This window comes from Globicephala melas, chromosome 2 (genome assembly GCF_963455315.2).
Source record: "Globicephala melas chromosome 2, mGloMel1.2, whole genome shotgun sequence".
NCBI classification, from domain to species: Eukaryota; Metazoa; Chordata; class Mammalia; order Artiodactyla; family Delphinidae; genus Globicephala; species Globicephala melas.
Window position 1 is genome coordinate 69,202,009 of NC_083315.2, and position 15,724 is coordinate 69,217,732.

General features: G+C 49.0%; 1 protein-coding gene across 1 annotated transcript; it reads left to right on the forward strand.

The window, feature by feature from the left end:
• The first annotated feature begins 1,526 nt into the window (after positions 1-1,526).
• Positions 1,527-15,553, forward strand: OAZ2 (ornithine decarboxylase antizyme 2). The gene is given in 6 exon segments (XM_030878996.2): positions 1,527-1,744; positions 11,695-11,770; positions 11,772-11,852; positions 13,117-13,292; positions 14,075-14,160; positions 14,398-15,553. Coding segments are annotated over 6 exon segments (570 nt in total). The 5' UTR covers positions 1,527-1,724; the 3' UTR covers positions 14,529-15,553.
• The last annotated feature ends 171 nt before the right edge of the window (positions 15,554-15,724 follow it).

The following is a 15,724-nucleotide window of genomic DNA, read 5'->3' on the forward strand; positions in this document are numbered from 1 at the left end:
TATGCACTAAGGTCAGAACATACCTGGCTTGAACTTGGAAAAGCAGGTAGGCATAGTCATGGAGACAAGGTAGAGATCTAAAGTGAGCCAGAGTATGGGACCAGTCGTGCTTAATATCTAATGATAATCTGGGCAGTTCTGGTATCGTTTACCACTTCAACTTCTGCTGAAAAAGCCTTAGTTTGGCAGCTCCAAGCTTTCTTCCATCCCTGAATTCCCATCATCTAAAAACCATAAGCATGTTTGTGGAGTTGTAGTGTCCTGGATGGCTTTAATGTGGGACATTTGTGACTTGTGGCTATTATCCACTGGGGGTCATAGTGACCTTTGATCTGGAGTGATTGTGATCATCCTTTCTGTGAAACCATCTCTAATTCCCTAGTTACTTTCTCTGTGGCCTCCCTCAGATTGAGCACTTACCTCATGTTATGATGGCCTGTGTCCCTCCCTCTGATCAGAATGTGACATCCAAGGCAGGAACTTTGCCTAGTTGATCCTTGAGTATTCCTGGACTTTTGCACATGCCTGGAGCATGGAGTAAGTAGCTGCTCAATAAGTATTTGTTGAATAAATGAATGAATGGGATTTGAGATGACAGCTACCCATTGTGCTCTGAGATAACATGACCCCTCTTCTTTGCAGTCTGGGTTGACCATGAACAGGGTCAGAGCTCTGATGATTGTGTTGAAGTGCCTGTCATCTGAGGGGTCTGTGCATCAGTGATTGTGACCTGTTGACACTGATCTGTGATAAGGACCAGCAGGGATAGTGACTGTTAACTAGTAACCTTGCATTATTGTGATCTGAAGTGCTTGTAAACAAGTCAGCGTTGATGCCGTCCACCACTGCTGTCAGGTGACTGTGATCCTCACTCACAGCCATTTGGCTTCAGATGACCCCAGCCAGTAGCAGGCCTTGACTGTTGCCCTGAGATATGTCTGTAAGGTGCAGAGATTGTTGATCTCAGCTGATAGCTGAGGTACTGATCTGCATATTAGCTAAGGTAACAGATCTGCTGGCCTGGGCTTAGTCTCGAATGGCGCTAATATAATACGTGTAGTACTTCTTTTTTTTTTTAATATGTGTAGTACTTCTAGATTTACGAATTTGTTTAATAAAATATCCTCCCAGGGCCTACAAATGACACAGCCCTACTCGGCCCCATGCAAACAAGGGCTAGAGACCAGGACTGTCAGGTCAATGCTTAGTAAACGGTACCTGAAAGTCAACGCATCGTTCGGGCCGCTAGGCTGCCGCCACGGCCACGACACCACCAGGGCCACGACCACGACCACCCCCACATGCCGCTTTTCATCTGGACCTCCGCCCGGCCCCGTCCCCTACGGCCCCTCGCCCCTACCGCCCCTACCGCCCCTACCGCCCCTGGCCCCTACCGCCCCTGGTGCGCCTGCGCGGCGGTGGGGCGGTGCTTTGCCCTTTGTTGTGGGCCCCAGTTTCCCAGGACACCGCGCGGCGCTGGGGTGGGGCTATGCAGATAAGGCACTCGGGGGCGGGGCGGTTGCAGCGGCGTCGGCGGCGGCCGGGGAGGGTCAGTTGGAGGCAGGCGCTCGCTGAGGCAGGAGGAGGGCTCTGGGCCCGCTGCCTGACAGGGACTTAGCCCGCAGAGCTCGGCCCCGCGTGCGCGCGCGACCCCACACCCGCCCACTCATCCACCTACCCACTCCCTGCGCCGCCTCTTCCCACCCTGAGCAGAGCCGCCGAGGATGATAAACACCCAGGACAGGTAACGGCCCGGTTTAGGCTCCCCGCCCCCATCCTCCCCTCCTCTGCTCCAGAGGGCCTCCTCCCCATCCCCCAGCCGGTTCTCGCCCCTCCTAAGGGGCCCCATCCGGCCCCCACTGGGTCCCTTCCCTACTTCAGCCACCCCAGTCCGAGCCGCAGCCCCGCAGCTGGGCCTCCCTCCGTCCTTTAGCGCCCCTTCCTCCAGCCTGGCCCATCCCCCTCGTCCGAGCGTGCAGCCCGGTGAAGCCCCCAAAGACCGGGACCCAGTCTTCCAATCCAGTCCCCAGTTCCTTTCAGCCCCGCCGAACGGTGGCCCCTTCCCGAAACTGTGCTTTCGCTCTCATCCAGATTCCCCAAATTGTTTCTCGTCTTCCCCGAATCTTTCTTCCTGCTCGTTTAAGTCACTTAAAATTCTTCCCTTTGAATCCCTCCTCTAATTTAAACTGCACCTTCCAACCAGAAGCTTCTTTTATCACTTCCCCCCCCCCGCCCCAGGTCAGACTCCGTCCTTCAGTTCTCAATTGGACCCATTACCCCCACCTGTCACCCTCGCCCCCCCCCCCCAGTCAGGCCTAATAGTCTTTGCCGTGACGCTTAGTGCTCCCCTTGGTCCCTCACTCCAGCTTCATCTTTTCCCTCCCGTTCCCCCACCCCCGGCACCCCTTTCCCAATTAGGCCCCATTTTCCCGGTCTGCCAACATCATCCTTTTTATTTCTCACTTTGGGCTTGATTCCTGCCCTCCATGATGTTCCCCCCAACGTACTTCTAAACATTCCTACCCCTTTAAACACTTTCTCTCATCTATACTCTACTCCTCCCATCTTAACTGAGCCCCATCTCTAGACTATTAGATCACAGAGTTCAGCCCACTCTGCTTCTGTTGAAGACCTACCCTCTTTCCCTGAACCTCCAGTGCTTTCAAATTAGTCCCCATACTCGGCTTACCGGGCCTTTGCAAGTGTCCTTCCTCAAAACCTGACCCCAGCTTTCCCCCATTAATTGGAGAGAAAAGCTGCACATCTTTCTGAAACTAAGCACCAGTAGTTTTCTAAACTTGCTTCATATATACTTCCCCGCTGCCCAAACTAGGCAGAATTCATGATTCAATTTTCCTCTCTCCAGCTCTCCTCGTTTTCTCTGAGGCAGTCCTCGTCATGCATCTTTCCCTCCAACATATCCCATATTTCTGCCCCAAACTCTTCTGTGAAACTGTTTCCTAATTTCCTGATTCCCCATAATTTTTAACCCCAGCTGCTGCTTATACATCAGAATGGCTTTTATTTGGAATTTGGGTTCTAATTCTCTTCCTCGTTGTTTCCCAAGACTTGTTGCTGCTCCCTCCAAAATGAGTCTGAAGCTCATTAGTTCCCCACACCAGACCCTTTGTCTCCAGATTTGGCCTTATGGCCTCTGCCTCTCACTTGGGCCACATTGTTTTGCAAGCAGATCCATTCCCTGAAAATCCTCCTTAAATTGTGCCATGGCCTATCCAAAACTGGGTTTTGGTTCCTCTTACAAAGATAGCCCTCCTAATTGCTTTTCTTCACACAGAGCTCTAAGTACCACTCAAGGTTCCTCTCAAACTTGGGCTCCCTTCTCACAAAAATGGTTTTTAACTTGCCATTTCCCATTCCTTTAACAGCACCATTCTTAAATATTCCAGCTGGGTTTTCAGCTTTTCTTGTATCTCAGCTTTTCTTGTTTCTCAACCCTAGGTACACATGTGAAAAATCAATCACCTGGGCCTCCCTTCACAGATCTGGTGTAATTAGCCTAGGGTAGGGCCGGTTATCAGTATACATTTTCGAAGCTCTCTCTAATGGGCAACCAGGGTTGAGAAACACTGCCTCCCCTCCCTTCCTGCCAGAAGACCCTTCCCATCATATTCCTTTAGTGGGTGTCAGCCCTTTTTCTGTGGAAAAGGGTGTTGTCTTAGTCTTTCTCTCCCAGGAACGATCCAGAAATACCCAAAATACCTGCAACAGCCTCTTCAGTTCTCCTACCTCAAGTAACTCTGTTCTCAGCCATTAACCATTTTCTTCTCTTACTTCTTAACACTCTTATCTAGCTCCCACACCTGTTTCTTCCACACCTGTTTCTTCCTTACATGCAGAAAGAAAATTCACTGCTCATTTCCTGGTTTGTTATAGTCCTGTTTGACCCGTTAACCCCACCTCCCAAGCCCTCTTTACCTGCAGCCGTATTCTGCTGCTCTCTTTTCCTTTTCCAAGACTCTCCATGTCCATCCCCCTTTGCAGTCCCCACTTATTTCATCTTCTCTAAACCAGTCCCTCTGGAGCTGAGGAGGTGGAGGTGGCTAGATACTTGGATAGTACTGGATGCAAAAGGTGTTACTTGTGGTAAAGAAGGCTGGGTGTGCTGAGGATAGAGTGCAGGTATGAGGGAGGGCATGATGAAGTGCAGGGGTGGAGGGAAGCAGAGGAACCTACAGGAAATCCCAGGGCAGTGTGAGAAGGATTTTTCTTTTCTAGTCTTATGTTTTTGTCTCTGCAGTGGGGTTTGGAAAGTGGTGTGGTCTCAGCAGGCCTTCTCTGGAGTCCTCCAGACTGAACTGGTCTAGGTGCCAAGTCATTTGCAGGCCGAGCCCTGAGAGTTGAGCACTTAGGACCAACACGTAAGGATCTTTTCACCGACTTTGAGTGTGAGACCTGAATTCTAGTTCTGGCCTTGCCAGTTTGCTTACATGTGAAAAAGAGAGAGTTGGGTTCGCTTAACTATGAAGATTCCTTCCAGATTCCTAAGTGGCAAAACAGGCTTGCTTGTCTCCAGAGCCCTTGCTTTTTTTTTTTTTTTTTTCTTTCTGCTTAGTGTGTTGGTAATTTGAGGGGCTTGGCTGTATGAAAGGCAGGTGAAGGGAGGAGCCAGCTGACCTGCCAGGGCCTGGGCAGGAGCAAGGCCTGGGATCAGTCTCCTCCACTTTGGCCTGGGGGTGGGGTGGGGTGTGCAGGGTGTCTGGTTTCTTTGAGTTATGGCAATCTTGTTTCCATAGCATGTTTCCGAGCCTCCTCTGGCCTGCACCTAACTTTCTAAAAGGAATCCTAGTAGGGCCCTAACTAAGGATTTCGATTAAGAGCCGGATGTTCTTCCCAGTCAGTGTTCTTGATGTTTTGTATCCACAGAGGGGTGAGCTGGCTGGGAGTTTAGGGCCCATTCGGTGGGGGATGGGCTTTCCAGCTTCCCTGGCTCCAGTGAAATACTCAAGAGGTGGAAGCTTGGTTTCCTGGAAGAAATAGTTGCAGAGGAGCCTGCAGTATGTTTTGAAAACAAGGGTCTTCCTTTCCAGTTTTGTTCTGATTAGTACTTGCAAAATGTCAAAATTACTAATGGTGGGGGAGGGAAGAAGACACAGTACCAGAACTTTTATTATGGTTTTTGAACAACAGGTTTAAATCCAAGTAAATCAAGCTTCATGCCTTTTCTCTCCCTGGATTTGTAGGGTCAGGAAGATAGTCTCTGTCTAGGGCTTGCTTAGTACCTTGTGACAGTACAGTATGTGGAGAAGAGTTTGCTCTGGCTTGATACCCTTAATAATAATTAGTCTGTGTCTGATGGGCTTTGAGGAGAAGTATTTGGTTCCACAGGTGGTTTTCCTGGGCGAGGGGAAGCCAGGGTACAATGGCACATCATAGCTACTCTGAGCATCTTCACTGAATGGTTCCCTGGGTAATGGAATTTCTGTCTCTCCCCCTAAGAATTTGGTTTTGGTTATTCCTTATTTACTGGCACTATGGTTTGTCGTTGTGGAGTGGTAGGGAGAACAGATTTTCCTTTGATGTGCCTTCAAGGCCATCCCATAGAGAGAGACACTCCTAGCATAGTCAGGAATCCCCCCAAATTGGAGGTATGCGTCAGAAAGCTGTGTGGACTAATAATAGTAATTCCTCACTGGCAGGAAATCCAAATTTAGCCCCAGAGCAGCTTAGAAATATAAAAAAAGGGGACTGAGGAGTGGGGTAGAGGGATGTTATGTATGTATATTTCTAGGAAAAAAAAGAGTAATTCATCCCTTTTTTGAATGGGATACACAACAATACACAGTGTTGATTCAAGTTGGCGCCATGATTCGGAAGGCTGTGAAGCCTAATTGAAACCTATAGACCAGAAACGGCCAGGTAGGTGAGCAAGAATTTTGTTACTTGAAGTGAACAAAACAAGGTAGTTTCTGGTTAGCAGCAGCATAGTAAAATGCTTTGTATAAGATAAGCCTTAAGAAAATTTTCTAGGTCTTTGATATTGTATAAACAATGAAGTAATTCTGTCCTGGGAAGAGAGGCTGGAACTGGGTGATGAGCTTACTGTACAAACTAGATTGAGGTACTAGAAATGAAAAACTAAGGTCCTATTTTATTTTATTTTTTAATTAATTTATTTATAGCTGTGTTGGGTCCTCGTCGCCGCATGCGGGCTCTCTCCAGTTGCAGCGAGCGAGGGCCACTCCTCACTGCGGTGCACGGGCCTCTCATTGCGGTGGCCTGTCCCGTTGCGGAGCGCGGACTACAGGCACGTGGGCCTCAGCGGTTGTGGCTCGTGGGATCTAGAGCGCAGGCTCGGTAGTTGTGACGCACGGGCATAGCTGCTTTGCGGCATGTGGGATCCGCCCAGACCAGGGATCGAACCCGTGTCCCCTGCATTGGCAGGCAGACTCTCAACCACTGCGCCACCAGGGAAGTCCCAAGGTCCTATTTTAAAGCATGATCACCTAGGTATCTACCCATCTCTGATAGCATATGTGATTGTGCCTACCTTTAGCTGAAGATCTACCAATATCAGCTGTGTAACAAGATAAGCAAATCTCAGAGGCACAGATATTCTATCTAGCTGCTACCATAAGTGTGTTTCTTGTGGAAAATCAACCAAAACCCAATTTCGCTTTCAGTCTGTGATTCAGAGTGGTGATGTCATTTTATAATTTTACAATCATAATTTTATAATCGTGCTTAGCAAGTAGACACCCTTTGGCACACCAAACAGCCCTAGTGAAATGACTTATGCCTGGCATCTGACCAAGGCCCCCTTCTCATATGGAAGGGGAATTGGCAGCTGGAGATCAGCCTGTATGCTCACACTAGACTGAAGGTGGCCATTCACCTCCCACCTTTCTTCCTGTTTCTTTTTAGCTAATTGCAATGGCAGCCCTGGATTGGTCCCTCTTTGCTGCGTAGGGATTAGTCATCAGAGACCTTCCTAGTCTCAGAGTAAAAGCAGCCCGTGTGAGGGAAGTCAGGGCACCCTAGAAAGTGTTCTGTGAGGGAGGGCTGAGACAGGAATGGGTCAGAAGAGGTTGAAAGAGGGGAATGAATATAGAATGCTTGGGAATGTGGTTTTTATGTCTTTTCACTTGATACCACAAGGTAGGTAATACTAAGGCTGCCTGATCCTCCTCTAACAGGTAATGGAAACCAGAGAGAAAGGGTGTAGACTTGAATAATGAGCTCAGGCCACTTATTCAAGTGAAACATGATCAAAAGTATGTCAAGGAGAATATGAATTCAAGTATTTGTTGAATGTAGCTGAATGGAAGTTAGCCACAGAATTACTTTTATATTAAATCTCTGCTCTGTGTAGCAGGCTGTACTCTGCTTTGAGCAAACTAAATATAAAAATCAAAACTGACATAAAGTCAACTGGAAGTGCTTCTTTAACAGGAGATCTTTTATTTTCTCAAGAGATTTTAGGTTACCTCCTTTAAATAGTAAGCACCTAGAGATTTAAAAATGGGATTTGAATTATAAAAATATGATTTACCAGCAACGTTCCCCAGGAATACATCTGTGGCATACGCTGCCTGTCTGTAGCCAGCGTATGAAATTATAACCTGCTAAGGACATTTCAGACAGCAGTTTCACAGAACACTTTAAATTAGAGGCAGCAGGATGTGATAAGTTGGTAGCATTCATATGTATCCTGAGGAGTGTTTCCAAGGGCATGTCTGATAGCAACTGAGAAAATAAAAGGCACTAACACGTCGGCTCTAATCTCCCATCTATCTTCCGAATTGACTTGGATACCTGACACCCTCATTTCCAGCATGGTATTTTTTTTCTTCTTCTCCAGAAGCAAGGCCAGCCCAGCTGGATGTTTGAGTTCAGTCTGATAACATTTGATTCTCCTTAATCAGCCTGATCTTTTCAGCCTCCAGACTGAGCTTCTTAAATCATCCTTTGGTGGTAGAGATTAAACCATGCCTGCCCCGCAATGGAGTGAACAGGATATGAGGGAGGAATGGAAGAAGCTGGGCATTGGAGCCAGTAGAAACATGACTGAACTGAATATGAAACCTAACCTGACTTGGATCTTGTGACAGGGAGACTTGTGTTTAAAAGCCACTTTCTCTTGTGCTTAAGTTCCTCCAGGATTCACTATTCCTATTGAGGTTGGTGGCATATTTTGCCACAATACCATTTTGAACACTAAAGCTGATACGAGAAGGCCGTTGCTGGGCAATTTTATGCCCCTGAATTACTTTAACCACCACATATGTACCCATATCCCTTCCCTTTTCATGTCAGAAATGACAGCCAGGTTTTTTTGAAAGAGAGCAATTTGCCATTCGCATAGCAAGTAACTAAAAACAGATTTATTATGATGGATGAATAAAGTAACTATTGATTGTGATCTACTGTCTACTAAGCTTATCCCAAACACCAGCTGTTTCTCTTGGGGAACTGGAACTGGATGCCAGGTTGGGGACCTGAAACACCCTTCCACCCCCCACTCTCTCACACACACGCACACAAACACACACACACTTGCTTTCTGTGCAGACTTTGTGGGGGAGGAAAGAGCTTCCAGGATCCTTGTGTGAGTGGGGAAGTAAATAATTTGTTACCGTGGGATAGACTACTTGCATTTTTATTTGAAGGAGGAGTGAGATCATGACATCAGAAATATCATGACCTCATAGATTAGTGCTAGACGCCGGGCAGGCCCTAGGGATTATTTCTAGGAAGACAAAGGGGATTCTGGATCAAAACAACCCACAAAACTCCACCTCATTCTGATCTTTTCAGTGGGTTGGCCCCATTGCTTCTGCTATTTGCAAGTGAAAATTAGTTCAGAATCAAGATGGTGGTTGGAATGCAGTTCAGGAGTTGAATGTAGCTCTCCCATCTAGAGACCATTGAGGAGTAATTTCTTTGGAAGTGAGTTAGCACCAGAATTTTAGAACTGCTAGGGCCTTGGTGATCTGGTTGTTTTGTGAACCCATGCAATTCTCCTGGTATACAAGGCTACATCTCATCTATCTACCCCAGAGGTTTGCCCAGTCCTTGGGTAGCTCCACTGACCAATACAAGCAAGGCAGCTTTCTCCAGCAGCGCAGCCTTCCTGGTGCTCCTGCAGCAACCTCAACAGAGGCCTGAAGAAGGTGGTCACTAGGGAATGGGAAGGGAACTGTCCCATGTGGGGTGTGTGTGGGTGCCTTTACTTGGGGAAACTCCCACTTTCGTTTTCCTTTTTTTCTGGCCTGGACAGTCTTATTATTCTGTCCCTTAGCACACTGGAAGGGGGGGATTTTTTTTTTAAATTTTTTAATCTTTATTTTTGGCTGTGTTGGGTCTTCGTTGCTGCAGGTGGGCTTTCTCTAGTTGCGGTGAGCGGGGGCTACTCTTCATTGTGGTGCTCGGGCTTCTCATTGCGGTGGCTTCTCTTGTGGAGCACGGGCTCTAGGTGTGCAGGCTCCAGTAGTTGTGGCTCGCGGGCTCTAGAGCGCAGGCTCAGTAGTTGTGGTGCACAGGCTTAGATGCTCCGTGGCCTGTGCGCTGTTCCCGGACCAGGGATCGAACCCGTGTCCCCTGCATTGGCAGGCGGATTCTTATCCACTGCGCCACCAGGAAAGCCCTTCTTCTTCTTCTTCTTTTTTTTTAAAAATTTTTATTGGAGTATGGTTGCTTTACAATGTTGTGTTAATAACCTCCAGTGCACAACAAAATGAATCAGCCATACACATATCCCCTCCCTTTTGGGCTTCCCCTCCCATTTAGGTTACCAGAGTGCATTAGGTAGAGTTCCCTGTGTTATACAGTATGTTCCCATCAGTTGTCTGTTTTATACATAGTATCAATAATGTGTATGTGTCAATCCCAGTCTCCCAGTTCCTCCCACCCCACCCCTTGGAAGGGGTTAACAGCTCATTTCCCCCAGCAGAAAATAAGTCCTGTTCTTAAGAACAGTCTGTATTACAGTCCTCTCTCATGCTCCTAATGCTCTAGCTGTCGGTGAGGCGAGGCCCAGTAGGGGAGATGGGATGCCCTGAGGCTTTCCAGAGGAGGCCTAAGGCGGGGCACATGGTTAATCCCCAGGTGCTGGTGCTTCTCCGGGCCCACTGACACTGCCTGGGAATTCCATCTCCAAGTGAAATTTCCAAGTGTGATTTCAGGCCCCTGGTTGAAGTCCTTGAGAGAACAGAGGAGCTGAGCTATAGCAGTGATGGGTTTGGACTTCCTGTCTCAGGTGGAATGCTCATGTAGGTCTCTTAGTACGGAGGGTCTCAGTGGGCTGCGCCTCTGGTTACTGTACCATTGCCACGTTAGGTGTGAGTTTAGTTCTGTTGTTCTGAGCCTAAGCGAAAAATCCAAATCTGGCACGCCATGCCACATAAAGCAAAGGACAGTGTGCAGAATGGTGCCTCTCAACATTTTACAAAGGGTTTTCAGGGAAAAAAGGTCTTGATTTATAGCATTTGCTGTTTTCTGTGGTTTAAATATTCCCCCTATGGCTGATTCAAGCTAACCAACATGCCATCACTAAATGCAACTATAGCTGGGAAGAGATGTGCACAATTAGGTGAGCTGGCCCCAGCACCCCACTGTAGCGCCCTCCCATATATGTTACCCACTGCATTCCATCTGCCCTGAGGCTGGTGTGCTGGGGCCAGGCCTTGCTGCTGAGTCATGGTGTTAAATGCAGTTTTCCTCTTTCCTTGCTTCACTTGCTCTTCGCCTCTGGAGTGAGCTACATCTCAGCCTAAAGAGCCAGTAAATTGGATTCAAAGAAGGAGTGGAGTAGATTTGGAGCCCTGTTTGGTCCACCTGAAAATCCTGGTGGCCAGTAAAGGGGACACACCTGAAGGTGACAGGGAGCTCCTTTAGGAGCTTTTCACCCTCTGTGATCCATCTGATAACTGGCTTCCTTACTCAGGTCCTGGCATGTATACTTCTTCCTAGCAACCACCATGCTGGCAATATATACGTGTTGAGTGTCCATTCTAATCGCATCAGGATTACCTGAACTCCCACGCCCAGGTCAGATTCCAGCAAAGAAGGGCAACCTTGTGTCTGGTGGCACACCAGGGACTAAGATGCCATCATAATACTCTGTACTATAGTGCATCTCCTCTCCGGGAGCCAAATCCCTGGATTTGATTCAGTTCTTGACCCTAGAGGGATTTGGGTAAGTGATTTCTTGTTTAGTTCCATTGTTCAGATCAGGGAGGCCATCATTGGAAAAGTGGCCTTGGGAGTTCCTCAGGGACTCCGTATCCAGCCCATGTGACTTCCTGAGGCCCATACGCCTCTCCAGCCCGAAGTGATTGTGTAGGCTTTGTGATTCTTCCACAGAGGTTGTTGAGACATTGTTAGGGTAAGGAAAGGGGCTGGTGGGGGTCTGGGCCTCTAGGCCTACTAGGCAAGCCAGCATCTGGTTCTTCCCAAGGTCTGCCGGTACCACAGAGATTTGTTTGATGTTTGACAGGGGCTCCTTTGGTCAGACCTATCCCCTTGACCCTGAGCCCTTCTGGGACTCTCTGTGCCTCTGTAGGATGGTGGGTTCCTGCCCTTTGAGAGAGTAGTAGTTCTGAGAGCTGTAGCTGGAAGGACTGGGGCAGTTGTTGAGGGAGTACTTGTTTAGGGAGAGCCAGGGCAGGGGTGGGGCAGGATGCTGAGTTAAATCTTCAAGACTTTGTGTTTACTGTCTCACTTTATCTCTTGCAGTAGTATTTTGCCTTTGAGTAACTGTCCCCAGCTCCAGTGCTGCAGGCACATTGTTCCGGGGCCTCTGTGGTGCTCCTGATGCCCCTCACCCACTGTCGAAGATCCCCGGTGGGCGAGGGGGCGGCAGGGATCCTTCTCTCTCAGCTCTAATATATAAGGTAAGGACTGTGGGGTGGAAGGCTTGGAGCAGCGCTTCTCAGACACTGCTGAGCATCTGCTTAAGGGCAGTGATCACTCTCCTTAGTCTTTAGTCTTAGGCCAGGCCAGTAGGGGGACTGGGGAGGACTTTTTCAACTGAGGCTGCTATGAGGCTTTTGGGGAGTACCAGGAGGATATCAGCACCAAGCAAACACCCTGCCATCTTCTCAGCTTAGGTCAGCACTTTAGTGCTGGTTCTGGGCCCTGAGTGGGAGGCGGAAGAAAAAGGGGGGGGGGAGGGGGAACAGTGAGAGGAAGAATGCAAGAGCTCTCGCCTGGTGCTGCTCCTCAGTTTTCTCTTGAGGAGTACCAAGGGCCAGGAGGAGTTTTCCCATTGGCCTCGACTCTCGGGCATTCTGACTTCTGTCCCTTACCAGTCTGGGGGGCATGGGGCAGGGCAGTGGCGGGGGTGGGTGGTAAGCAGAGGGCACCTTGCATCTCAGTCATCCATCACCCTGGCAGCATAGGGCACAGCACAGGAGCTATAGAGAACCCTGGGAGTCTGTCCCGAGAGTGATCTGGGCTGGGGCAGCTAGCCCTTTGCTGCCTTTTAATCTCCTGTGAGGCCAGAAGTGGTTTAACTTCTAAGACTGGCATTGAAGGGTAGCAGGGCAGCTGAGTCCTGGTCTCTTGAGACTGTGGCAGGGGAGACAACATGGACTCTGCAGCCACCTGGAAGCCAGCTTGGGTTGACCTGTGCTCCAGCTAAGCCCTCATGAACATCCTCATTTGTTTCTAACGTTTCTCTTTCAGAGAAGGAAGGGAAAGAACATGGTGTTGGTGGGATAAGCGTGGGCTTTTAGTCAGGGAGACCTGATTTGAATCTGAACTCTGCCATTTACTCACTGTGGTGCCTTGAGTCAGTTGCTTAATTGTTCTGGGCCCCCAGTATCTTACGTTTAAAGTGGGGATACTGATGCCTACCTCAAGTGCTTGTTGTGGTGATTGAAAAATGGGAAAGTACTTTGTACAGGACTCGGCATCTGGTGGATTCTTGGTAAATATTCCCTTCCCATCATGCTGGCTTTTAGCTGTGACACCAAGTGGTCTCAGTGCCCGATGGCTCCATTTAGCCAGCATGCTGCTCTACATCTTCAGCGTGCCCTCTATCCCGTGCTACCCTGAGGTTGGCCCAAGAGGACTCCTTACACCACCTAGGTTAGGGAGCCTCTGATGTGGCCAGAAGCAGTAGTGACCTGGTCCTCTGACCTGATCTCCTCCCAGGACGAGAAGCTCACTGTGACCCAGGACCTCCCTGTGAACGATGGAAAACCTCACATCGTCCACTTCCAGTATGAGGTCACCGAGGTGAAGGTCTCTTCCTGGGATGCAGTCCTGTCCAGCCAGAGCCTGTTTGTAGAAATCCCAGATGGATTATTAGCTGATGGGAGCAAAGAAGGGTAAGGAGCAAGTGCTGGGGAAGGGCAGGAAGCCTGCTCTAGAGAAGGGCGTATGCTTACTAGAGACAACAGATGGCTAGCCTTCCCCCTAGCTCTCGGCTGCCCAAGCAGATACCATTTTGTAACAGGTTAGTTTCAGCCAGTAAAACAGGCCTGTTATAATGAAAGCAGATCATTATCACATTAACCAAATTCCTGTCATTTAATCACCCCAGTGGACATCAAATTCCCCTTGAGCCATCGTATAATGGTGCAGTTCAAAGGCCAGGAGCTCAGAGATACAGTGGGATTTCACCGGATTGGGCAAGGCCCTCCAAGCACCCAGCTGTGGAAGAAACAGTCCTGAGAATGGAGTTCTCTTGAGTGGCTCCAGCCTCTTGAGCAAATCCTCTTAGGAAGTGTTAGGGCCCAAAGTCCCTCTCAGCAGCAGGTGGTCACCATTAAACTTGGCAACTTTGGAGGACCTCTGAGAAACTGGGTTCTCTTCCTAGGTCCCATACTTTCTTGTGAACTGCATTAGTTAAGTTGGTTGGTATTAATTTCAGATGAAGAACCTTTATTCCAGGAAGAGAGAATTCAGTGACATTTTTCTTAGGGATTGTGGTTTATTTTTTTCTGAACTCAGGGCTCCTGAGGTCTTGAAATAGGAACCCTCTTCCTGAAGCTTCCCTATTTACAGTGCTGGCTGTAAGCCTCAGGAAAGCCTTGGGTGGGGTGTAGAGGGGTGAGGCCGAAGTTTAGAGGGGGCGGTGGGCCTGAGTTGTTTTCCTTGCTTCTTGCAGATTGTTAGCACTGCTAGAGTTTGCTGAAGAGAAGATGAAAGTGAACTACGTCTTCATCTGCTTCAGGAAGGGCCGGGAAGACAGAGGTGACGGGGCAGAGCAGCTTGAGACCTACTGCCCAGGCTGGGGAGGGGAAAAGGGGGCTCTTAGTAAGGTGGGGCTCCTGAGTTTGACATACAAACCCTGGGAGATCATGGGATTGAGAGTGTCCAAATTTAGGAAAGGCCTAGTGCTTACTTATTCCATCTTTGTTCTGGGTTTTCCCTTGATTTGAGCCTACCCTTGTTTCTTACCAGAATCCTTTTTTACACTCTTCTCTGCAGCTCCACTCCTGAAGACCTTCAGCTTCTTGGGCTTTGAGATTGTGCGTCCAGGCCATCCCTGTGTCCCCTCTCGACCAGATGTGATGTTCATGGTTTACCCCCTGGACCAGAACTTGTCCGATGAGGACTAATGGTCATAGAGGATGCTTTGCCCAAGAGCCACAGTGAGGGAAGAGGGGAAGATAGGCAGCCCTGGGACAGAGGAGGGAGCTTCTTGCTGTCTAGGGAAGGACGCTGAGGGGCTCAGGGTGAGGGTTGCCTGTTGTGTTCTCAGAGTTGACTCATTGAAATTGTTTTCCATAAAGAACAGTATAAACATATTATTCACATGTAATCACCAATAGTAAATGAAGATGTTTATGAACTGGCATTAGAAGCTTTTTAAACTGCGCTGTGTGATGTGCTCTATCTAGCCTAGGGGAGGACATTGCCTAGAGGGGGAGGGACTGTCTGGGTCCAGGGGCAAGGCCTGGAGAGCTGGTGGACAGCACTGTCAGGCTGAGGTTCCCCTGCTGTTGGGCTTTCTTTTTTGGTTTTTAAGACCTGTGTATTTTCTTTCCTTGCTTCCTGTCACCCTGGGGACTCCGGAGTATAGGCTTTTCAGCCCCTAGGCAGTGTCCTTCAGTTGTTTTTGACACTGCACCTGGGCTTCTCTCTGTGCATTTGTGTCTGGCCTGGAGAAAGCAGGTCTGACCCCTCCTTTACAGCTTCGTGTTATTCTGGCATTTGGTTAAGCTGGCTTAATCTGTTTCATGTTATCAGTGCATTTAAAATAGGGGCATTGAAGTTCACACCCACCACCAGGGCTTTTTTTGGGGTGCCTGGGCCTTAAAAAACACTAGCCAAATTCCAATTCTCAAATTACGGCCAGGAGTTCTCGCTCTTGGCCGCAGGCCCAAGGTATGTCCTTCCTAGGGTCACAGACAGCAGAGGGCAAGAGGAAGAGCAGCTCAGGGCCTGGGGGTTGTGGGAGAATCTGCTCCGAGGGACGGGATGCCTCTGCCTGGCTAAGTCTAGTGCTAACGGCGCCCCTCTCTGACAGGTTCTGAGTAGTGCCTGAGACCCTGCTCCCCAGGGCTTGGCAGTGGCACTGAGGGTGTAGAAGTGGCCTGCCCTTTTCTGTTTTTACTGAACAGCTTGTTCTAAGGGGGGAGGAAGGGGGAGAGGTCTAGACTGGGTGAGGGGGTGGGGGTGTCAGGGAGGCAAGTGTGTTGTGTTACTGTGTCAATAAACTGATTAAAAGTTGTGGTTGGTCTGTCCTTTATTCCTGTACCAGGGCCAGCTTCCTCTACTGCTGTCTTTTGAGTCTAGAGCCCAGCCCAGCAGG